This window comes from Eriocheir sinensis, chromosome 9 (genome assembly GCF_024679095.1).
Source record: "Eriocheir sinensis breed Jianghai 21 chromosome 9, ASM2467909v1, whole genome shotgun sequence".
Taxonomy (NCBI): domain Eukaryota; kingdom Metazoa; phylum Arthropoda; class Malacostraca; order Decapoda; family Varunidae; genus Eriocheir; species Eriocheir sinensis.
The window spans coordinates 10,558,914-10,584,207 of NC_066517.1; the positions used below are offsets into that span (position 1 = coordinate 10,558,914).

General features: G+C 44.1%; 1 protein-coding gene and 1 non-coding gene across 2 annotated transcripts in view; one reads left to right on the forward strand and one right to left on the reverse strand.

The window, feature by feature from the left end:
* Window positions 1-25,294, reverse strand: part of LOC126995912 (astacin-like metalloprotease toxin 5) — a 119,946-nt gene that overhangs the window by 43,632 nt on the left and 51,020 nt on the right. Inside the window, exon 4 of the mRNA XM_050855805.1 lies at window positions 3,287-3,502. Within this exon, the coding sequence (XP_050711762.1) occupies window positions 3,287-3,502 (216 nt within the window). The remainder of the gene's footprint in view (window positions 1-3,286; window positions 3,503-25,294) is intronic.
* Window positions 15,303-15,377, forward strand: Trnaa-ggc (transfer RNA alanine (anticodon GGC)). The gene has a single exon. It is a non-coding gene; the product is annotated as a tRNA-Ala (tRNA).

Genomic DNA, 25,294 nt, shown 5'->3' on the forward strand with positions numbered 1-25,294 from the left:
AAGTGTCTCTATACCGTAGCTATGAGAAAAATATGTGATTCCTAAATACTTTTTTTTTTTACAGCTAAGGAGACCGTTCAAGGGCGTAAAGAAAAATATAAAAAAAAGCCCGCTACTTACTGCTCCTGAATAAAAGTCAAAGGAGTGTCCATAAAGAGAGGTCAATTTCGGGAGGAAAGGGGTCATGATACCCTCCTCTTGAAAGAGTTCAAGTCGTAGGCAGGAGGAAATACAGATGAATGAAGATTGTTCCAGAGTTTACCAGCGGGAGGGATGAAAGCGTGAAGATGCTTGTTGATCTTGCATAAGGGGTTTGGACAGTATAGGGATGAGCATGTGTAGAAAGTCGTGTGCAGCGGGGCCGCGGGAGGGGGGGAGGCATGCAGTTAGCAAGTTCAGAAGATCAGTCAGCATGAAAATATCGATAGAATATAGAAAGAGAGGCAACATGGCGGCGGAATTTGAGAGGTAGAAGACTATCAGTATGAGGAGGAGAGCTGATGAGACGAAGAGCCTTTGACTCCACTCTGTCAAGGTGAGCTGTGTGAGTGCCCCCCCCCCCCACCCACCCACCCACACACACACACACATGAGATGCATACTCCATACGAGGGCGGACAAGGCCCCTGTAAATGGATAGCAACTGTGCGGGGGAGAAGAACTGGCGGAGATGGTACAGAACGCCCAGCCTCGAGGAAGCTGATTTAGTAAGAGATGAGATATGAAGTTTCCAATTAAAATTTTGAGTTAAAGATAGACCGAGGATGTTTAGTGTTGAAGAAGGTGATAGCTGAGTGTTGTCAAAGAATAGGGGATAGTTGTTTGGAAGATTGTGTCGAGTGGATAGGTGGAGAAACTGTGTTTTTGAGGCGTTGAAGGACACCAGGTTCCTCTTGCCCCAATCGGAAATAATAGTAAGGTCTGAGGCTAAGCGTTCTGTTGCCTTCAGCCTTGATCGTTAAGTTCCTGTAGGGTGGGTCTTCTATTAAAAGAAGTTGAGTAATGCAGACTGGAGTCATCGGCGTAAGAATGGATAGGACAGTTCGTTTTGGAAAGGTCATCAATGAACAACAAAGAGTGGGAGATAGGACAGAACCCTGTGGGACACCACTGTTAATAGGTTTAGGGGAAGAACAGTGACCGTCTATCACAGCAGAAATAGAACGGTCAGAAAAGAAACTGGAGATAAAGGTACAGGGAGAAGGAGAGAAACCGTAGGAGGGTAGTTTGGAAAGCAAGGATTTGTGCCAGACCCTATCAAAAGCTTTTGATATGTCCAGCGCAATAGCAAAGGTTTCACCGAAACGGCTAAGAGAGGATGACCAAGAGTCAATTAGGAAGGCAAGGAGATCACCAGTAGAACGCCCCTTGCGGAACCCATACTGGCGATCAGATAGAACGTCAGAAGTGGAAAGGTGCTTTTGAATCTTCCGGTTAAGGATTGATTCAAAAGCTTTAGATAGACAAGAAAGTAAAGCTATAGGACGGTAGTTTGAGGGATTGGAACGGTCACGCTTCTTAGGCACAGGCTGTATGAAGGCATACTTCCAGCAGGAAGGAAAGGTAGATGTTGACAAGCATAGGCGAAAGAGTTTAACCGGGCAGGGTGACAGCACGGAGGCACAGTTTTTAAGGACAATAGGAGGCACTCCATCAGGTCCATAAGCCTTCTGAGGATTGAGACCAGAGAGGGCATAGAAAATATCATTTTGAAGAATATTAATAACAGGCATAAAAGAGGAATATGCTCAGAATCGTCCAGAGTGGAGTTTTTAGAAAAAGTTTGAGAGAAGAGTTCAGCCTTAGAGATAGATGAGACGGCAGTGTTGCCGTCAGGACTGAGGAGTGGAGGGAAAGATGAAGAAGTGAAGTTGGAGGAGATGTTTTTGGATAGATGCCAGAAGTCACGGGAAGAGTTAGAGAAAGCAAGGTTTTGGCATTTTCTATTGATGAAAGAGTTTTTGGTTAGTCGGAGAATAGATTTGTCACGATTCCGGGCAAAAATGTAAAGTTCATGGTTAGAGTTAGTTCGAAGGCTCTGGTACCTTTTGTAAGCTGCCTCTCTATCTTTGACAGCAGGAGAACAAGCGTGATTAAACCAAGGCTTTTTAGCGTGAGGAGTAGAGAAAGTACGTGGAATGTATGCCTCCATTCCAAAAGACAATCACCTCTGTGATGCGCTGAGCACACACAGAGGGGTCTCGCTCCTGGAAGCAGTAATCATTCCACGGGAAATCGGAAAAGTACATCCTCAGGTCGTCCCACCGAGCTGAAGCAAAATGGCAGAAGCATCGCATCTTCGGTGGGTCCAGAGGGTGTACTGGAGCGATAGGACAGGATGCAGAAATAAGATTGTGATCGGAGGAGCCCATCGGAGAGAACAGTTTGACAGAATAAGCAGAAGGGTTAGAGGTAAGGAAGAGGTCTAGAATGTTGGGTCTGTCTCCAAGACGGTCGGGAATACGTGTAGGGTGCTGGACCAACTGCTCTAGATCGTTGAGGATAGCAAAGTTGTAGGCTTGTTCACCAGGCTGGTCAGTGAAAGAGGATGAAAGCCAAAGCTGGTGGGGAACATTTAAATCTCCCAAAATGGAGATTTCAGCGAAGGGAGAGTGGGTCATGGTGTGCTCCACTTTAGAGTTCAAGTAGTCAGAGAATTTTACATAGTTAGTAGAGTTAGGTGAGAAATCAACAGCACAGATGTATTTAGTAATAGAATGACAGTGAAGTCTTAGCCAGATGGTGGAAAATTCTGAAGAATCAAGGTTGTGGGCACGAGAGCAAGTGATGTCGTTGCACACGTAGGCATAAACAAAAAAAAATATGCATGCGGCGTACGTCCAAATAATTTTTCTTATTAGTTTTTCGGAGGACTCCTTTTCTGGCTGCCGACCCGAGAGGTGTCTTGATAACTCCTCGAACCTCTTTCTTCTCAATTTCTGCAACATTCGCAGTCTTCGTTCTAATTTTCATTCTGTGGAACACCATCTCTCTTCCTCTAAACCTCACCTTCTCTTCCTCACCGAAACACAGGTGTCCGAGGCTACTGACAGCAATCTCTACTCTGTTCCCTCCTACTATCTCTATCCTAAATTTCAATCCAAAGCTGTATGTTGCATACAGCTTTTTCTCGAGACATTGGAGAGCGTCCAAATATGGTGGTTTTTTTTTTATATATATTTTGTCCAGCCCCTTTCCCTGCGTCCTATACTTTACCAAAGAGGCAAACATACCCCATTCCCTTCCTCACTAGCTGGTTTCTTAAGAGAATATGATTTATGTATACCTAGGGAATGCATGAGCTCATGCATCACGGTGCCCCTGTTAATGGTCTTCGCCACCACCGTCATGTTCTGCGGGCCACCCTGGCGGCCCATGTAGGAGGAGTAGTCGTTGCCCAGCTGCACCGAAATATAATCAGTTGCCGATGCGGAGGCGACCTCAATGGCGACGCAACCCACGGCATTGATCTGCTTCATCGCTGACTCCACCACGTCTTTCACTGTTGAATGATAGAAAGAACTGTAAAGTCTTTATTTGTCACTCCGGTCACTCACCTCACTCCTCTCTGTCACTGTCATTCCATTCACTCCTCGGTCACACTGTCACTTAACTCACTCATTTCAATCATGTCACATTGTCACTTGGCTCACTCCTCTCTGTCAGTTATTCAGCTCACTCTTCTGCCACCGTCACTTAGCTCTTCCCTTTTACAGTGTTAATCTGCTCACTCCTGTCTCACGGCCACTCAGTTCACTCCTCTCTGTCACATTGTCACTCAGCTCACTACTGTGTTACACTCACTAAACTCACTTCTCTGTCAAAGTCAGCTCAGTTCTGTCTGTTACATTATTCCTCAGCAAACTCCTCTAAACTCCATTGCTAATAGCTTTACCTTTTACTTGTTACGTTACTACTAGCTCAGTCGTATCACGTTACCACTAGCTCAGTCGTGTCACATCACATTATAATTCATCTCACTCCTCTGATACAACGTACCTCACCTCCCTACTTTCTATCACACCGTCACTCAGGTCTCTCCTCTTTGTTTTCCTGTCACTTAGCCCACTCCTCTCTGTTACACTGGTAATCAATCACTTCTACCTGCCACTGTTTGTCAGCAGACTCCTTCCTGTCACACTGTTCATTCAACTCTTCGCTGCCACTGTCATTCAATACTCTCACACAATGGTAGTCATCTATCACACTGCCAGCTAACTCACTACATTGTCACACTATCACTCAGCTCACTTATCTGTCACTGTCACTCTTCTTACTTTTCTCCCAATCTCATTCAGTTTGCTCCTTTAGGTCACTGTCACTGAGCTCCTTTCATTCACTCTCTCAGCTTAGTTCTCTCTGTCAGTCACTCAGTTCACTTTTCTTTCTTAATCAGCTTACTCCACTCTTATTTTGTCACTTACACATACTACATCTCTGTAATTGTCACTCAGGTCACTCCTTTTTGTCACATTAGCACGTAGCCCTCTCCTCTTCATCACAGTGAGACTCATACCACTCCTCCCTGCCACATCTTTAGTGGACTCACTCCTCTCTGTCACACTGGCATTCAGCTCGTGCCTTTATCTTTGTGTCACTCATTACATTCTTCTCGTAAAGGCACTCAGCTCACTCCGCTTTGTCACTTTTTATAACTCATCTCACTCTTATGTTTCACTGTCACTCAGCTCATTTATCAATCACACTCATTCTCCTTATCCCTCACTGTCGCATTCACGGATCTCATTCTCTCCCATCAGTGAACCCTATACATATGGAACGGACACTTGCCCCAGCCTTGTCATTCAACCGCGAATTTTGGAAAATCAACCGCTTTGGTGCGAATCGCCATACCTCCCTTACTTCTGGGGCTACAGAAAAGTTATTGGTATCAATCGACGGCACAATGCAAGGGCTATATTTCATAAAACCGACTCGAAAGGGTCGAAAATCGAGTAAATATGCAAAAAATTACTAAAAAAAACCCGTATTTTTGAGTTCCCAACCTCGAAACCCACTCATTTTTTAAAAGTTTCAAAACACAATAGGCCACTAATCTGTCATAGTGGGGTGGCTTATGGCCAAAATATGACCAAATCGTTACATGCTGGCCCAAATTACCAAAGTTGGTACATCTATACTTTGGGTTAATACAAACATTTTTGAAGGGGGGTCCCCGATTTTAAAGGTCAAGGTCAAGGTCAGGCGAAGGTTAAAGGTCAAAATGTGGTAGTACTGTAATTTCAGGTGTCATTTTAGTTTTATCTTGCTTCAAGTAAAATAGTTGGTAACAGGATTTGTAATAATATGTATTTTTATGTTTCAGAGTGCTTCCTGGTTGAGAACTGAAGTCAGCAAGGCAAGTCAGTAGTGGAGAGCTTGCATTTCAATCTTCAATGCAACATGGATTGGTCAAAGTGCATCATATGCGGTACAGAAGATGGGGCATTAAAGTGTCCTGCAACACAACAGGATGGCAAAGGTTCACAAGCATATGAAGAATTTATGAAAAATGTACATGGTTTTAAAGAACTGAAATCATTGCCTGCAAGAATTTGCTTTGGTGATGATGTGACAACCAATGACCTCAATGTGAATTGTGCTAAGTGGCATAAAAACTGTCATTTGTTATTTGCCAAATCAAAATTGTTAAGGGCACAAGAGAGAAATGCTAGAAAGAGAATTGTTGACCACTCTGGCGATGATGTTAGTACTGGACAAAGAAAATCCAAACGTGTATCTCGAACTGATGAAGTAATGGGTTGCAACATGTGTATATTTTGCAAGAAGTCAGATGGTATACTTCACAATTGTGAAACTTTAGGACTAGACAAAACACTGCGTGAGCAAGCAACAGAACTACAAGATACTGATTTGTTAGCTACTATTGCAGATGGGGATCTTGTTGCTATTGAAGCAAAGTATCACAAACAATGTATGGATGCATTCCGTGTTCGATACAGAAGTTACAAGCGATCCATGGCTACATTATCGGATACAACTGATCAATCAATGACAGACTCAAGGGTATTTGCAGAAATGATATCTTTTATTGAAGCGAATGTTGAAGACGGGGAGTACATATTTCCATTAGTAGATCTGCACAAAATGTGTGTAGCTCGCTTTGCAGCCTTGGGGTATGAAAAACAGGTGAACAAGACACGGCTGAAAAACAAACTTTTGGATCATTACAAGGATCAGTGTCAGGAACAATCAGTTGGCAAACAAACAGTTCTTGTCTTTAATGAAGGCCTTCAGAAGCTCATAAAGGAGGAGTTGAAGTCTCGTGATTTTGAGAAGGACGCTCTCTCAATGGTACACATAGCAAAGGTAATACGGCAAGAAATTTCAAAGACAAAATTCTGTACATTCAGTGGAAGTTTCACCACAGACTGTCAAGATGACTCAGTGCCAAATTCACTCAAAGTCTTGATCTCCATGTTGTTATATGGATCAAACATCAAGGACCAGACCGCAACAAATTCACAAGAATGTCTGACCATATGCCAGCTGATTAGATTCAATTGTAAAGAACAGCCCAAAGTAGCAGAGAACCCACGCCACCATAGATCCAAAGAACCACCGCTTCCCTTATATGTAGGCTTGAGTGTTCACACGCAAACCCGGAGCAAGAAAATGTTGACACATCTCCATAAACTCGGAATCAGTGTCAGCTATGAAAGAGTGTTAGAAGTGGAAGACTGGCTGACAAATGCAGTATGTGAACGATATCAAGAGGAAGGTATGGTATGCCCTGTGCAACTTATTGATGGTGTGTTCACAGCAGGGGCACTAGACAATCTGGATCACAATCCAACATCACAAACAGCTGAAGGATCATTCCATGGCACAAGTATGCGACCATTCTCAGCCATGCCTCTAGACCAAGCACACGAGCAGAACAATGAAAAAGTGAAACGTTCTGGTGGTGCAGTTGGCCTGACCACGAACCCTGCTGCCTTGAAACAATGGATGATTGCCGGTCCAGAGCAGGCAAGGATTCTCGATGAATTTGAAGAGATTAATAACCTGTCTGAGGAGCCTTCTTTCCAGAGTCATGAGCAAGGACATGCCATTCAGGAAACATTCCACAAACAAGTCAACAATATGTGTGATGTTATCAAATCAATGGGGAATCCATTCTTGAACACAGCAAAGGAACTCATTGTTCTTGACACCCATGACTGTATGGATGAATAAGTTGTGGAAGCACTATACGGAATGGAGCAACTGGGCAAAGAGCAGTACTCAAGGTATGTTAGTGATGTGCTGGTGAAACGAGAGAAATCCATCCACAGCACAATCAAGAGAAATAAACTTCCACTTTTCAAGCGACCACACACCAGTACTCCCAGCAGAAAAGTGACTCAGTTGCAGGAAATAAAGAGTGATTGTAACCTATTCATCCAACTCTTCATTGCTACTCAGGTCCGTGACACAAACCTCGAGGAGTTTTTCTCGCATGTAAATCACCCATGGCCACCAGCATTGTCACTGAATGGGAAACTTCGTCTACCAGGAAATAAATCAGAAATGTTGGCTTGCATCGACCCAAGTATTCAGCCAGAACCACCATCACACTTTGATGCAAAGATTTTCGATGGGGCTGCCATGGTACACATCCTGCCACATGAACACAAATGTACATTTGGGGAATACAGTGACAAAATCTTCATTCCTTGGACAGAGAGGCAACTGCAAAGCAGCACTCGAATTGACATTGTTTGGGACAGATATCATCCAGACAGCTTGAAGGCAACTACCCGTGAGAAACGAGGGAAGGGGGTACGCAGGAAGGTGTCTCGCAATGCCAAACTTCCCGCGTCCTTTGCTGGGTTCCTGCAGAATGACAGAAACAAAGAAGAGCTTTTTGCTTTGCTCTCAGGAGAAGTAACCATGTCTACCCACCTGAAAAATGGGTATACATTACCTCCGGAGAAAGAGTTCTGTCCAATCAGCCTGGATGTACTATGGACAAGTGTGACCACGAGGAGGCAGACAGCAGGATTTCTTTGCATGTGTACGATGCCCTGAGGAAAGGTGCAACATCAGTTCTTGTCAGAACTGTTGATACAGACGTGGTTGTGGTCCTTGTAGGAGTTTATCACCGTTTTGTCAGTTGGTATCCTGACTTAGATCTGTGGGTTGGATTTGGTGCAGGGAGGCACTTTCGATACTACCATATCAACTCTGTTTGCCTGGAACTTGGTGAAGATAAATGTCAAGCACCCTTCTTCCATGCTTTCACTGGATGTGATGTAACATCCCAATTTAATGGTAAAGGAAAGAAATCAGCATGGAAGACCTGGAAATCACTCCCAATTTCGACAGAAGGGTTTACTACAGCATCGTCCTCACCATTTGTTCCTCAAGAAACATCATCTCCGGTATTCAGGCTAATTGAGCAGTTCACCTGTGCCATGTACGACAACACAACTCACCATAGCAAAGTTAATAACCTTCGGCAAGACCTCTTTCCTAACAGAGTGAAACTAATGGAAAGGCTACCACCAACACAAAATGCTCTGCTCCAACATGTCAACCGATGTGTGTACCAGGCCAGTATCTGGACAGAGAGTCTGAAACCAGTCATTGCTGCCCCTAGCCCAGCTGGTTTTGGATGGTCCAAATCAGACACAGGGTGGCATCCCATCTGGACCACAATTCCAGCTGCTGCTGCGTGCAAAGAACTCATAAAGTGTGGTTGCAAAGCAGTTCCTATGTGTTAAGAACTGTAAATGCGAGAAAGCTGGCCTGACATGTACAACACTATGTCAGTGCCGAGGTGATTGAAACATGACGACCCTTCCATATTCTTGTACTCCTTCCAAGAAGATATGCATGCAGAGCTTTATAGAGGTAGTCCATGTAAGCAATTCTTGCAACAATAGTGCAAGAATGTCGTATTAAATAGGAAGTAGTCTGATTACCACTGCAATATTCGCATCCGGTAAAGATCTACAGTACATATTATTATAGGAGGCAATGGTGTTATGCTTGACTCATCGTATTGTAACTGAAGCATGCATGTAACTCGTTTGTTTATTGCACTAATGTCTTTTTAAATAATGCCCTACTTGTCCAATAGAATTCATATATAAATACTGATGCCAATAATTCATTGTTATATATATTGAAATTACACCTGGTGACCTATGATCTTGATCTACAATTCAATATACACTTAAAAGAAATATAGCTTGAATTACATATATGACTCCCTCAAGACCATTAACAGTAATTTATATAATGGCAGCACATTTTGTACTGGAAATTAATAAGAAAGTTGAAAAAAAGACAAATAGCGATGTTTGACCTTTGACCTTGCCCTGACCTTGACCTTGACCTTTAAAATCGGGTACCCCCCTCCAAAAAGTTTGGCTTTGTACCTAAGTATATGTGTGCCAAATTTGGTGCTTTGGGCCAGCAGGTAACGATCATTATCATAAGCCACCTCACTATCAGTCATTCAACCCAGTCGTCTTAGTCACATTGTCACTTAGCTCACTTCTCTGCCACACTGTTACTTAGCTTACACCACCCTGTCACACTGTTATTCAACTCACTCCTCTCTATTATTGTCACTCATCTTACTTCGCCAGATAACACTCACTCAGCCTACTCCCTTCTGTAACTGTACTCGGTTTACTCCTTTCTGTCAAACTGTCGCTCAAGTCATCCTTTTTAGTCACAATGTCACTCCGCGCTCTCTCCTCTCCGTTACATTGTCACTGTGCTCAGTCATCTCTGTCATTGTCCTTCATTTCATTCCTCTTTGTTACTGTCACTTCTCACTTTCTCTCTCACCATTACTCGGCTTAATTTCTGTCACTGTCACTCAGCTCAGTGTTCTCTCAGTATTACTCAATTTAATCTTCTCTAACTCACTCAGTTCATTCCTCTTTCTCACTAACTTAAAGTGTACTTCTTGGACGCCCCCAACCAGTTAATGGCGCAGGCGAATTTTATTTATAGTGGCTGCCGTGACATATATGACTTACTCACTTTCACTTAAATCACTCCTCCTTGTGAAAGTAACTTAGCTCATTCGTCTCTCACAGTCACTCAGCTCACTTCTCTATGACAATGACACTCTATTCCTGCCATCCACCCTGTCACTCAGTTCACTCTCGTAAAAAGAAAACTGTATAAGAAATATAAACTGTCACACACTTCACAGGATCATACTAATTATATCAATATCAAGAGAGAGTGCGAAAGGAAAATCGGAAAACAGAAACGCGAATATGAGATGAAAATATCACTTGATGAGAAGAAAAATCCCAGATTATTTTTCAGCTACATAAGAAGCAAAAAAAATGTTAAAAATGGTGAGTTACTGGCGATACGATTAATGATGATAAAGGCATGGCGTCGGTCCTAAATTGAACCTTTAGTAGCGTATTCACAAAAGAGAACATGACATCGATCCCAGCCCCGAGGACTATTTTTCAAGGCCCTGAAGAACATAAGCTTGCGTTGACCGAAATTGATATCAGTGAAGTGCGTGCGTACCTGCAAAAAATAAATTCAAATAAATCTCCGGGCCCCGACAATTTATCTCCTCGCGTGTTAAAAGAATGTAGTCAACAGCTAGAATAACCCATAACGTTAATGTTCAACAAGTCATTAGCACAGGCTAGTCTACCTCTGGAGTGGAAGAAGGCCAATGTTACCCCGATATTTAAAAAGGAGATAAAAAACAAGACAGTAATTATCGCCCTATCAGCCTTACGTCTGTCCTAATTAAATTATTCGAAAAAATAATCAGAGATAAAATTATCACTTTCCTCGAAACAAATGATTTGATAGCTGATAATCAGCATGGATTTCGTAGTAATCGATGTATTAACTTTTTTCAACGACGTTTATTCAAGTTGGGACGCCCGAGCCCCATATGACGTAATTTACCTAGACTTTCAGAAAGCGTTTGATAAAGTTCCCCACGTTAGGCTTATTTCAAAACTGCGTTCCCACGGTATTAGTGACCATCTATGTGCGTGGATTCATGACTGGCTCACCGACAGAAAACAGCGTGTAGTTCTTAATGGTGAAGTATCCGATTGGCAACCCGTAACCAGTGGCGTGCCCCAAGGTTCATTCCTGGGGCCAACACTAATCATAATTTACGTGAACGATTTAGAGACTGATATCCTGTCAAAAGTAGCCAAATTCGCCGACGACACCAAATTAGGGGGCACGGTAATGAACAGTAAAAATTGCGAGAATATTCAATCAGACTTATTAAGACTTGCCGACTGGAGCGAAAAATGGCAAATGTGTTTCAACGTAGATAAATGTAAAGTAATGCACATAGGTGAAAATAATCCTAACTTTAAATATCAGCTTCAAGGACAAGAGCTCAGCGAAGTAAAACAAGAAGATCTTGGTGTCATTATCAGTAACACTCTTAAAATGAGTGATCAATGTTCTGCGGCGAGTAAAAAAGCCAATATGATGCTAGGATTAATCTCAAGCAACTTTGATTATAAATCACCCGAACTTATGAAGAGATTATATATAGCATTTGTAAGACCACACCTAGAATACGCCGTTCAATTCTGGTCACCGAATTATATCAAAGATCAAGTCTTGCTAGAAAAGATACAGCGACGAGCAACCAAACAAATTCCAGCGCTCCGTAACTTGACGTATGACGAGCGTTTACAGCGTTTAGTATGTTTTCTTTAAAGAAGCGAAGAGTAAGAGGGGACTTAATTGAAGTGTTCAAAATCCTTAATAGATTCGAAAACATTAACCAAGATAGTCTATTTCAGAGAGACACCAACACAATAACACGCAGCAACGGTATGAAGTTAAAGGGAAACCGATGTAACACATTGGCGCTAGTCATTTCAATAATAAGAGTCGTCGATCACTGGAACAGACTCCCACCGTCAGTAGTTAGCGCACAGAGTATTAATAGCTTCAAGTCTTCATTGGATAAGTATTTCAGGGATATAAGATTTTACTGACCCTTTTTCATATGTTTCAGGCAGTGAGGTGTGGGAACAGTAAGGTTAATAGGATACTGGAGCGTACCCCTGTACCGAAGGTAAACGAGGATCAAGCCTCTACCTGTAACCCCTGAAACTCCATCTCACCCCATCGTGAGCAGTCCAATTTAATACTAGCTTTTTTTTTTTTTTCTCAACTACATACACTGTTCACTGACTCTTTTTCGTTTGTCCCAGGCAGCCTGCAGCACGAGTACAACCTGAAGACAATAGTTTCCCCCACACCTTAGGTCACCAGTAGCGTAAGTTAAGGGTAGTAATTTCCTCTTATTTCTCTCTTTACTGTAAAATTTCCATGCCCCTTTCTTCCTTAAAGGCACATGGTGATCTCTTCTAACTATTTCCTGCCGGCACGTTGCCGGAGGGAGAGGTGGGTGGGGAGGAGCCTTCATCTATTTTATCCTGTCCTACCATACGTAGTTTACTAGTAGCAGCGGTAGTAAACAGACACCCTCGCCATAGACCGACAGGTCTTCAGGTGTTTGTTCTTCCTATGTATCACGCTGTCACTCATCTCAACCCTCCCCCTTATTTTACATCAGAGGACGCAGTCAAAGACAAGCTTATCTATAAAGAGGAAAAGGGGTAGAGAATTCAAAGACTATTGAAAAATGGTTCAAGAGAAGTCTTGATACTTCACTCCGAAAAGAGTTCGTCATAGTAAGGTGGAAATACAGATAAGGGAAGGGCGTTCCAGAGTTACCAACGAAAAGGATGAAAGAATAAGGATGCTGGCGATCTCCTCTTAAGGGATTTAGACAGCATAGGGGTGAGCTAGAGTAAGAAGTATTGTGCAGCAAAGCCGCAGGAAGGCAGGACGTATGAAGAGAAAAGTCTTTGACTCTACTCTAGAACCCTTCTGAGGAGGGATAAAGAGAGGTACGTCAGAGGTCTCGCTGAGGATGTCGAGGGATGTCAAAATGAAATCGACCTAAGACTTGCTTCTTGAGCTCTGAAGAAAATCCGCTCCAAATCTACATCTCAGATAAGTACTGCGTCAGAGCTTGCTCAGGAGGACCGCAGGGAGTATGGGCGGCGAGTGAATGAAGCGACGCGCCACCGTGCGTATGCTCCCCGTTAGTTAGTTATTATAGTAATATTGTTAAAATTGTTTGTGGAACTCCCATTTTACCTTTATTAGATTTTATGTTGGAAATTCCACCTACACTTTTACGGCATTAAGATAATAACTTTTGATTTTAAACAATCAATATGTAGAAACAGGGATTTAGAGTAAACGAAGAAAGGCGGACTAATTTAAATCAATCACTTCAACATGACCCCTTTCACACCCCACACCGCCGTTTGTAGGCGTTGGAATTACAGTCACGCATAGCACAATAAAAAAAGGCATATTTTTTCGTCAGTGGCTTGCCTGAATGCGCGGTGAAAGAAGGCGAGAATGCATATCCAAAAGTGCACACACGGCCGCAACTTTAGTCACCCGTGAACTGGCTTCAAGTGACGTCATCCCACTGCTCCGCTCCAAACCGGCCCCTGCGCGTGCTGGTCGCAGTTTTGAAGGCAGAGTGACTTGACTTGATGTATATAGACTGTGGGCTCTCCATGACCTTAGCAGTGAACAGCAGGATAGTGGGTCACTGTGGCTCTTCGCCGTTAACTGGGACCTCTTCTACGACAAGGACATCGTGTAAGCCAAGGATAGAGTGCACTTGTTACTCCATCAAACGATCACATAGTACCCTGCGGACAGTGATGGGTACGGTTCCGCTAACCGCTAATTAGCGAAGCTAACTTTTTCGTTAGCTGATTAGCGTTTTTGCTAACTTTGGAAACCGTTTGCGGAATAATTAGCTTCCACTAAACGTAGTTCCTCCTCCGCTAATTTTAAGTCCATTAAAAAAATTCATACGGGTTTGTTCTTGTCCGTTGTGGCCAGGCACAGCACCAGTTGAGCCACATGGCACAATAATTCCAGGGCCTCCATTTTTTGGTAAATTATGCCTTAAAGTAGGCTAATTGGACAATTATTAGGGAAACTTTTTGGTCTAAACTACTAAATACTTAAATTCAGGTCTGTTTTTAAGGGTCTTAGAGTCATAATACTAAAAAGAAGCTAAATTCATATAAAAAGTTAGCGGTTAGCGTTAGCTACCACTAATTTCTTTATCAGTTTAGCGGTTTAGCGTAAGCGAAGCTAACATTTTAGTTAGTGGATTACCAGTTAGCGAAGCTAACTTTTCGGTTAGCGGTGCCCACCACTGCCTACGGAACTTTTTTTGGATAGATTAAGGGGGGACTAATATATCTGGCTATGCATCGGAGAATTGAACACTGATCGTAGGGGTGTAGCAAAGGATGGATTAAGAGCTTATCATACAAACAGTAGGAATCCCAGGAATTAGATAGATCTACTGAGGGGGAAAGTATGCATAGAAGAGTTCGACATCATACTAATCATGGAGACATGGGTAGATATTACAATCAAAAACATTGTAAGAATTAGAAATAGCTGCATGGCTACCAGATGTTTCGCGCTGATAAAACGGGAAGACTGGGAGGAGGGGTTGCACTTTATATTACAGACACACGTAAATGTTCCGTTAACAATTAATTTTAAACAAACGCCGACTCAAAATCAGTTTGGATGGATGTCCAAAAAGGAAAGGCATACTAACTCCTGAGGTTCCTTACATGCCACCTCACCCTAGCAGGCAAGACACTGGTTATCACTACAAGAGATTGACAGGGCAAGCAGGTATGAAAATATCCCTATAATAGGGGTTTTTCAACTATAGATACACAGAGGGGATAGCGTGGTGGATGCTCTAGGATCCGAGGATTTTTTTAAGTACTACAAGATAATTTCCTCCAGCAGACGGTAACTGAACCCACCAGGGGTGATATCTTTTTAGATTTGGTTGTAACTAATAATGATAATATAATAAGTGAGGTGCAGGTGGGGGACAGAGCTAGGTTGTAGTGATCTTAGGGAGATTAGGTAATCTTGGACTGGGCGGTAACCCACGAACACAACCACGTGCTGGTGCCAGACCTTAGAAAAGCAGATTACGAAGGGCTTAGAAGAAATCTTAAGGAAGTGAATTGAGAAACCTTACGGTTAGATGAGGGCCAGAACTCGGGGCTGGAACCCCATGCCCAGGGAACCGAGTAGAAATGACCTACAATAATTTGGAGTAATAGCAGAGGGGCAGGGGCAGCACATCCCTCATCAAGTACGTAGGATCCAGAGCAGAGATACACATTCCCCGGACTGGCCTTGCGGGGGGCTTTAGGAGGGAGATGTGTGAGTTCTCATTGAGAGGCGACCGTGGTGTAACGGTTAGCACGTCCGCCCGGCAAGCGGAAGGTCCCGGGTTCGATCCCCGGGCGGTGCCTGCCTTTTCTGGTAAACCGTAAACCCCTAACCACTCCAACACCAGTGAAAGTATTGAAAGAATGGAGATGCTGGTTAACTCTTGCATAAGGGCTTTGGACAGTATAGGGATAAGCATGAGTAGAAGGTCGCTTGCAGCGGGGCCGCGGGAGGGGGGGGGGGAAGGCATGCAATTATCAAGTTCAGAAAAGCAGTTAGCATAGAAATATCGATAGAAGATAGAAAGAGATGCAACATGGCGGCGGAATTTAAGAGGTAGAAGGCTGTCAGTAAGAGGAGGAGAGTTGATGAGACGAAGAGCCTTACAGTGGGATTATCAGTAAACCTCTTCCCTCTTCGTCGAAGCGTCTCATAGTGTGTTTCCGTTAGAAGGTATTAGCAAACGCTCACTTCTCCTTCCCCCTCGGAAGCTATCTTTCCGTGTACTGTTGGTACTACTGCAAATCAAACAAACGTTGAAAACCGAAACATTAATGCATTTTAGGTACATTTCTATAATGGAAAATATTGTGTGGCTAATATTTGTGTAAACGGTGCTTGACAGAGTGACATACACTATATATAGCAGAAAATTTTATATTGATGCGTTAATTGTTTGGTAGCCGTGGCGACGTTTGTTTCGCTCTCACAACTCGTGACGTCACCTGTGGGCGGAGCTTAAGAGACCTCTTTAGAATAAACTTTTAATTTTCCAAAACAAGACTAACGTAATATACATACATATATTATGGAAGCACAAATAATGATATTGTAGTAAGTTTATCCTAAACAGCTAGTTCAAAATATATTCACGCGGGATAAAATATAGCTCACACAGCCTACACGGTGCCTGGCTTCCCACGACCAATCATCGCTGTTCCAGTTTGTGACATCATCTATGGGCGGAGCATAGGAGACCGCTGGATAATGAAATGTGTATATTTTCTTTATTCTCCACCTGTTCCATGAAACATCTCTTTCTCCCTTCGTTATTTCTCCCGTGTGAATATTTTTTTAACTAGTTTTAGAGCTCCTATCAGTGGGTGGAAAATGGTATCATCTGTTCTGCTGAGCTTTCTTTAAGCTCCACCCACAGGTTACATCACGAGTTGGGACAAAGATGATTGGCCGTGCAGTGGCGTAGCCAGGGGGGGTGGGCACAGGGGGCACGTGCCCCTCCCCCTTTAGGAACTCCTTTTTTGTGGGTTTGTTGGAAGTTCTCGAGAATGACATGCCGTTCACCCCCCCAGACGGAACGTTTTGTAATTTCGGTTGCTGACATAGATTTGAACACTATAAGCCATCTTAAGCACTGGATCGGCGCTTATATTCTTAAAATAATTAAAATTATGAAAGTCAGAAAGACTTTATTAGTAGATGTTTGTTTTCCAGAATTTTTCGCATTTATATTATCTACATTACTGGTGGAAACGACACGCTGCGCCGTCCCGCGAGATTTGGCAGTCACTGGCCGTCAGCGCGTGCAGTTACAGGAACAAAACATGTCACAGACCCAACCGTTGTCTGACGCTGAGGCTGGAGGACCTCAGTCCTACTTGAACGCCAGTGGCTGTAAATGTCTATTTCCTCCTTTTCCTTAAGGTACGTACGTACAATAGCAATTGAACATTATATAATATTGTTATGCCGGACGTATTACTTGGGTTCCGTGTCGCCGTCACAAGACTCCGTGGGAGGGAGATATGTAAACACTTTACACAGCTTCTGTAGTTTAATATTCTTCCTTAGTAGTACACTTCACTCTGACTCTTCACTGACCACTAGCTTACTATGACTGGGACTGCGACTCTCTCGCCCTCTTCTCCAAATATATCCAGAACAGTACAGTCTAGAATGTTACAGTATATTTTAGATCACACAAGAACATGTAGCAAAAATATATGCGAGTTGGCAACACTTCCCGCCTGGCGCCTGGCCGCGCCCCGCGGGGCGCGGACGGCTCGCCTCGCTCCCCGCCCCCTTGCTCGTTTCTCCGGGAGCCTTCTAGAGGCCTATGGTCGCCGGGGGAAGCTTCCAGCACAACACTATCCCCCCCTCTTAATTGTGATCGTCCCGATCATACACTTAACTATATACAAACGTAAGAGAATTAATCAAAAACATAATAATCGTCGTATCGCTGTGGACGCCTGCGTTGTCTTTGTCTTCTGCTCGGTGCCTCCTGCACGTCTGTCTCCTGGCGCGCCTCGTCGTCGTCCGCTTCTTGGGGTGTCCCTGGAACATCTGCCGAAGCCGGGAGGTTATTTCCCTCGGCTGAAAGGTCCAGAAGGCCTACGTCGTCGTCGACCTCCTCTCGGTCCTGGACGTCCCTTGCGTTTTCGTCGGCTGCTGAGTGTCTAGTTGTTCCAGGTGTAGTTTCCCGGACCGTGGTACCTCCATAGGCGGTTGACGTGGACAACTTTCGGCTTGGTCCTTTCCGTTCTCCGGATTCGGTAAGTCACGTCGGAGAGGCGTTCTAGCACAGCGTAAGGGCCTTCCCAGGGGCTCTGTAACTTCGGAGACTGTCCTTTCTTCCTCTGCGGGTTGTAAAGCCAGACTCGGTCTCCTTCCTTGAAGTCAACGTGGCTTGCCCTCATATTGTAACCGCGCTTCATGGCCTCCCCGGAGAACTTCAAGGCACCTCGGACTTGATGGTGCACCTCTTCCAGCCGTTCCTCTAGTTGACGGGCAAAACTGGAGGCGTCCCTTGGAAGGCTTTCCCCAGGAGGCCTTCCTGTCAGTAGGTCCACCGGCAATCGCAGCTCACGTCCAAACATCAGCTTTGCCGGTGAATACCCCGTAGTCTCATGGGCGGCAGACCTGTAGGCCATGAGAAGCGCAGGCAGCTTCTGATCCCATGAAGATTGATCATTGTTGCACTGCTTGGCCAACTCCTGGCCCAACGTCCAATTAAACCTCTCCACCATTCCATCTGACTGTGGGTGCAGAGGGGTGGTCCGGGTCTTCTTGATACCCAGGAGCTTGCAGCACTCAGCAAGGACTGTTGACTCAAAATTCCTTCCCTGGTCGGAATGGAGCTCGTTAGGCACACCGAAGCGACAGAAGAACTCCTCCACCAAGACCTTAGCGATGGTAGTGGCTTCCTGGTCAGGGATGGCGTAGGCTTCCGGCCACTTGGTGAAGTAATCCATTGTGACGCAGATGTACCTATTTCCGTTCGTCGTCAGAGGCAAGGGTCCTGCTATATCCACTGCCACCCGTTCCATGGGGGCTCCAACCTGGTATAGTTGCAATGGGGCACGGTGGCGCTTCTTGGGGCCCTGCTTTGCACAGCACACCTCACACGCGTGACACCATTCTTCCACGTCCTTCCTCATGCCAACCCAGTAGAACCTTTGGCGCAGGCGACTCAGTGTCTTCTTTACCCCAAGGTGTCCGCTGGTGATGCTGTCGTGCATTTCTTTCAAGACGCCTTCCCGGGACTTCACAGGTAACACCGTGGACCAGTAGTGGTCAAGACCATCATGAGAGACCCAGCGTCGCTGCAACACCCCGTCGTCTATCCGAAGAGTGTCCCACTGAGTCCAGTAATTCTTGGTGGTAGGGCTTTCTCTCGAAATTACTTCCCACCCAAAAATATATATATATATATATATATATATATATATATATATATATATATATATATATATATATATATATATATATATATATATATATGCGAGTTGGCAACACTTCCCGCCTGGCGCCTGGCCGCGCCCCGCGGGGCGCGGACGGCTCGCCTCGCTCCCCGCCCCCTTGCTCGTTTCTCCGGGAGCCTTCTGGAGGCCTATGGTCGCCGGGGGAAGCTTCCAGCACAACAATATTGTATATTATTGCTTATCTCTTCATTTAACTTTGTGTGCTAAAAGTATCCAAAGTGCTATCCACTGTTTTCTGTCTAACAGTGAAGTGACACCTACGTATAATGGAGCCGAAAAAAAAAAGTGCAAGAATCCGCCAACAATCAGTAAATGCTTTTGTAGCCAAAACGGAACAGTCAGTAGGTATGTGGAGTTTACCTATTGCTAAAAAGACCACTATCTTGTACAGGGGCGGATCTAGAAGGGGTGGGGGTTGCAACCCCCCTTGAAACGAAACATCTGCAGGGGAGTGGAAGAAGTGAGGAAAGGGATTAGGAAGGGGTGAAGAACATATGAGGAATGGCTGAAGGGAGTGTGAGATGGAGGAGGGAGGCGCAAGGTGAAGGTGAAGGGGTACAAAAGGGGAGGTGAAGGTGTGAAGAAAGAGGAAGAGGTGAATAAGGAGGAGAGGATGAGGTGAGAAAGAGGGAAGGAAAGGGTGAAGAAAGGTGAAGTGAAGGGTGAGCAATGGTAAAAGAAAGAGAAGGTGAAGGGGTAGAGAAAAGGAGGTTAAGGTGACAGATGAACATATGAAGGGGCAGAGAGGGAGAGAGGAGGAAAGGAAGGGAATGAGCAACCCCCCCCACCTTGCAAAAAATATGGATCCGCCCCTGCACAGGAACAGTGCTAATTTGCCTTATACTTCTACCAGAGTGAAATGATTTATGAGTAGTTTTCAAATCCTTTTTCAATTACATAATAAGCAGTAACAGAGCTAGTAATTATGGAGTCAAAGCTGTAGATATGTATTGATACAAAATTAAGTAACTGGTAACTTGCATATGCAATGATAATTATTAATGATGTATTCTACGTTGATAAAGGGTCCCTAAAATTGCATTTTCATATGCAGTGGACGTTGTCAAGCACGGCATATCTACTCCTTCACTCGAGGTCAAGCCCAATGACACACCTCAAGCAGGAGTATATTCCAAGCCTAATGAACTACCTCAAACAGGAGTATATTCCTCAGGTAATTATGATACCATGTATATGCGACTTATTTCTGCGAGGAGTTATTTCTTGCAACACCGGTTGCTCCGCCGCCGCGGCCGTCGCCAGAGCAGTCAAATATGGCGTGCGTAAACAGTGGTAGCCGTGTCGGGACCCAGAAGATGGACAAACAGAGGACGACCATAGCAGCACAGTTAATTAATAGTGACCCCAATCAGAGGCAAATACCGAGTGGAGATATGGAGACAAGAATTGTAAATATGATAGGAGAGGGAAGGAAAGCAATTAGTCAGATATACAAAGTCGTAAACGTCTGATAAGCACTAACACTACTGAGAGGTTATGGAAAATACCCAGACCCACATACAGAAAACAGATACCCAGTAAGCGTGGTCAGGAAGTGTGGATAACCATTCAAGAGGACTCTAACATGTCACGTGCGGTGCGACGAAATGCTATAAGCGAATAACTGAAAAGAGAAGTCACTGCGAGAGTGTCTTAAGAGTGAATTACAAATAGCAGGAGAAGTAAACAATATAACATAATGAGCGAGCCAATGGTTGTTGACAGGAAGTATTGGCTACTGGTTATGTAGAAAATGAAGGCGTGTCAAGGATGTAGTTCCACCTCAAGCAAGGAAAAATGTGACCTAGACAACAGTGGTATGGGCAGCCCGAGCCTTGCACTCGCTTCAAGCAGTACTGCTACTCACTCAGCTGAGAATGGCTATTGTGATCTTAACCGTGAGTAGAAATTCGAGAATCTAAGGGAAACCGACTGTTTTGTCCTGGAGATTATATTGTGAGGAGATGTGTAGTAGGATTGTGAGTGGAATAGGATAGTGATTATTTGTTTGCGATGTTAAGCAGAGATGGAAACCACTGCGTGTGGTATGATTTGGTGTTTCCATGAATTGCAGTAGATTATACTTTAGGATGTGTTATTAGGATGTGTGAGGAAAGTACATAATTATTGTGATGTAAGCAGAGAGATACAAACCACTGCATGTGGAATGACGAGTGTTATTATTATTGGCAACCATTGAGCACATATTATAGTATTATGTTTAAGACATGTCGTTTGTCATATGCTGTATCCATTGCTGAATATGCCAGAGTGCTATGATCGTCTGAGCACAGAATATTGCGTAAGGCAATTATTTTCATTTAATTTTAAATAAATGTATATTATATATTTCCATTGTCTATCCCCGAACACTAGATAACAACTTAAGCCGGATCACGCTACCAGGGTTACGAGACGGTGAGATAATTTGAGTACTGATAAAGTGGGACAAAGAATTAAACTAAGAGAAGAAGGGTCCAAAAGCCGTAATTATCTCGTAAAACAAGAGAAGTACAACAGTAGTAGGTAGAACACTGTAGATTTAATCTAACCTTACCAGGCGAGTGTGGGCCAAATTATTGAGGGTCGTACGCTATTCCTCCAACACCCTGGGCCCATAACACCGCGGCCCGCAAAAAAACCCCACTAACTTTTTAAAAATCGGTAGCAGGGTTTCTATCAATTTGCGATGCATATATATGGGGTTCAAAATGAGATCTAACCCATGGTTAGGGTGAGAAGTACCACAGTGAGATGGGCAGCTTTCTGAACATATACCGAAGCATCATCAAATTGTGCTCACACATCCTGAAAATCCATCAAAAACCACGGTATTATTCTAGTGTTTGCCCATACTCACCCCTCGCAACCAAAATTAGTTAGGGGGCCTTTGAGATTGCGGGGAAAGCTGTGCTGGCATTAATTTGGTAACAAGTCTACATGGAATTTATTTATTTTATTGCCATTCCCAGGTTTTGGTGTTTTTCTCCCATTTCATTTTTTTTGAGTGTTTAGAGAAATTATTTGTTGTGCAAATGAATAATAACCATTATTACCGTGGCAATCTTGACTTCCCTGCATATTGACTGTATGCCCGCCATGCCATGTGTAAGCTTTTCAAGATTAAATATAGTTAGGTTAGGTCAGGTTAGTAAAGTTTGATCTTTTATACATGTACGTGCTTTTTGCACTGTTCCGCTGTCGGTTCTTGCAGCAAAGACTATGGTGGTGAGTCACGGATTTAGCCTGTGGGTTACCGCGTTGCTTAGCACACCATTCCATGGCCATTTTTAAAATTTTGATATTTCCTTTATTGCCATTTTCTATTTTGATGTTTTTACTTCCAGTTGATAGTTTTAAGCTCTTTTGAGTGTTTTGAGGCATCATCATTGTGCAAATGAATAATAATCATAATATTACAATGTCAAATATATATATATATATATATATATATATATATATATATATATATATATATATATATATATATATATATATATATATATATATATATATATATATATATATATCATGGGTAGATTAGGTTAGGTTGGTTAGTTTAGGTTGGATCAGATTAGGTTAGATTTAGTTTAGTTAGATTTGCTATGTTGATTATTTACAGGAAATATGTGTGGTAGGCTTTGTACTACACCGTTATTGTCAGTGGCAGCAAAGTAGATTTAGTGGTGGGTTTATTATGTATTCGTTTTGGGGCATTATAATTAGCTGAAAAAAAATAGTAATAATGAGCCAGGGGCGGATACAGGGGGGGGCCCAGGGGGCCTGGGCCCCCCAAAAAAATCTCCGCCCCCCCAGAAAATTTCGAGTGTATGCGGATAGTGGGAATAGAACTGACTCGCTTATAATGTGCTGCAACTATAATACGGAATGTGTCGTCGGCTGTAGGCATATGCAAGCGCTGATACGGGGGTGGGGAGTCAGATGGCCCGGGCCCCCCAAAAAATATTTGGATAACTAAAATTTTTGTAATACCAATGAATTGAGAAAACATAAAATATATTTAAGATACCCCTAAAAAGCTAGAGAGCTGGCGAGCGAAGTCGGCCGCCGCTAGATAGCCCTGGACGCTGTCCTCCAAACTTTAAAAATTTCCTCCTCTATAGGTTCCTTGGGCTTTACTATGCGGAGGTGGACGGGATGCTCAGGCAAGATTAAAAAATTTTCGGTGTCTGATGTAATTTTTCACTCTGCTCCAGGGCCAGGGCATAACGGGCACGTGCCCAGGGCCCCGCGCTCTTATGGCATAGGGCCCGCACTCACCTAACAATCTATATACTCGTAAAGGGCCGTAGTACGCCTTACCCAGGGGGGGGAGGGGCCGGGGGTGTCGGACGACCCCCTCCCATCTGCTAAAATATCCACTTTCTGAGAGTCAAAGCGAAAACTGGTACCTTTCTGTTGCATTTCTGGAGAACTCAGGATTTTCTTTATTTATTTTCAGTATTTAAGTTACGGAATTGTATATTGAATATTATAGAGCAATATTTAAAGGCCTATGAAAAAATCTTTGTGACCTCATTCCTCACATGCAAGCAGAAAGTGAATTTTAGTGCAGGCCACTATCATCACTCGGCACTTCGAAGAGGAAATAAGGGAAGACTTCCTTGCCTTTGTGCACGCCCAAGACCTCACCGGTAAAGGTTTAGCCTGGCTCCTTTTGCGCACCGTTGAAGACCTCGGATTGGACATGGCCAAGTGCAGGGGACTTGGTTTCGATGGAGCAAGTGCCATGATGGGAAAATTTAAAAGGTGTGCCGCAGTACTCATGAAGAAGTACACCCTGGCCAAGCCAATCCACTGCTTTAACCACCGGCAGAATCTAGTACTGACGAAGGCGTGTGACGTCAAGGAAGTGAAGATCGCTCTTCAAACACTGACCGAGGTGTACAACTTCGTTCATTCTTCGAATATGCGCTCTCTCCACTTCACAGGGGTTGTCAAGCTTACCTCGGTCAAGCGCGAAAAGCTTGTTTTCCTGTGCCCCACCAGGTGGATTGAGAGGCATGACGCAGTGCTGGTTTTCGTTGAATTTCTGCCTATCATTGCTGTTTTTCTCGAGGAAGAACTTGACGCCACCGCTGGGCTCCTCATCGCCATACGTGTTCCCCGCTTTCTCGTTGGAATGGTTGTAGTGGAGTGTATATTGGCGCATACTCTCGAGCCGAGCCGAACTCTTCAAAGAAAAGATGGCGACTTGGTGTCAGCCTATGCCATGATTCGTGGCATCGAGACCATTTTTGCCAAGTTCAGAGCAGATGCGGAGAATCATTTCCACGACGTGTTCATGAAAGCGGAAGAGCTTTTGGTCGAGGTGGGGTCATCACATGACACCATCCCTGTGCCACGACTCTGTGGACGACAGACCTAGCGATCAAATGTTCCGTGCGAGAATGCTGAGGAGTACCTACTATCGCCGGGCGGTGTACATTCCGTTCGTGGACCACGTCTTGGCTGAGTTGAAGAGTCGGTTCGGCGACGACACAGTGCCTGTCACACTTCAGCTCAAGCAACTCCTCAAAGGCCCCGAAACGGATGTTGCGGCTGTGCTTCTAGCGGCGAAGCTCTACGAGCTCGACATCGAATCCCTGGCACTCGTGAAGGCGGAAGCGGAGCGCTGGGCATTATCTGTTCCGGTCTTTCAAACTATCAAAGAAGCCCAGGCACACGCCAGCACCAGCATGCTCCCCAATCTCGCCATTCTCTTCAGAACTCTGTTGACGCTTCCAGTCTTCAACGCGGAAGCCGAGAGGTCTTTCTCAGCATTGAAAAGGCTTAAAACCTATCTGAGGAGTACTGTCGGCCAAGAGCGCCTGAACGGACTTGCCCTCCTCTGTGTCCACTATGATATCCCCATTTCAGTCGAAAGTTCGGCAAATTCGGCGAAAAAAAACGCCGACTACTCTATGCTTGTTGAATACTTGGAAATTTGTAAGTATAATTTTTTAGATCAGCCAATCTTTACAAATAAGTTTTTTTTTTTTTTTTTTTTTACAGCAGAGGAGTCAGTTCAAGGGCATAAAAAAAGGTAATAAATGTTAAAAAAAAAAAGCCCGATACTCACTGCTCCTAAAAAGAGTTAGAGGAGTGGCTGAAAGATAGGTCAATTTCGGGAGGAGAGGTGTCCTGATACCCTCCTCTTGAAAGAGTTCAAGTCGTAGGCTGGAGTAGGTAGGAAGACACCTACCGAACGGGCGCAAGCCACTCCCGGTGAGGTATATATGGGAGGTGAGAAGGGAGCTGAAGCCCTCCAAAGACCC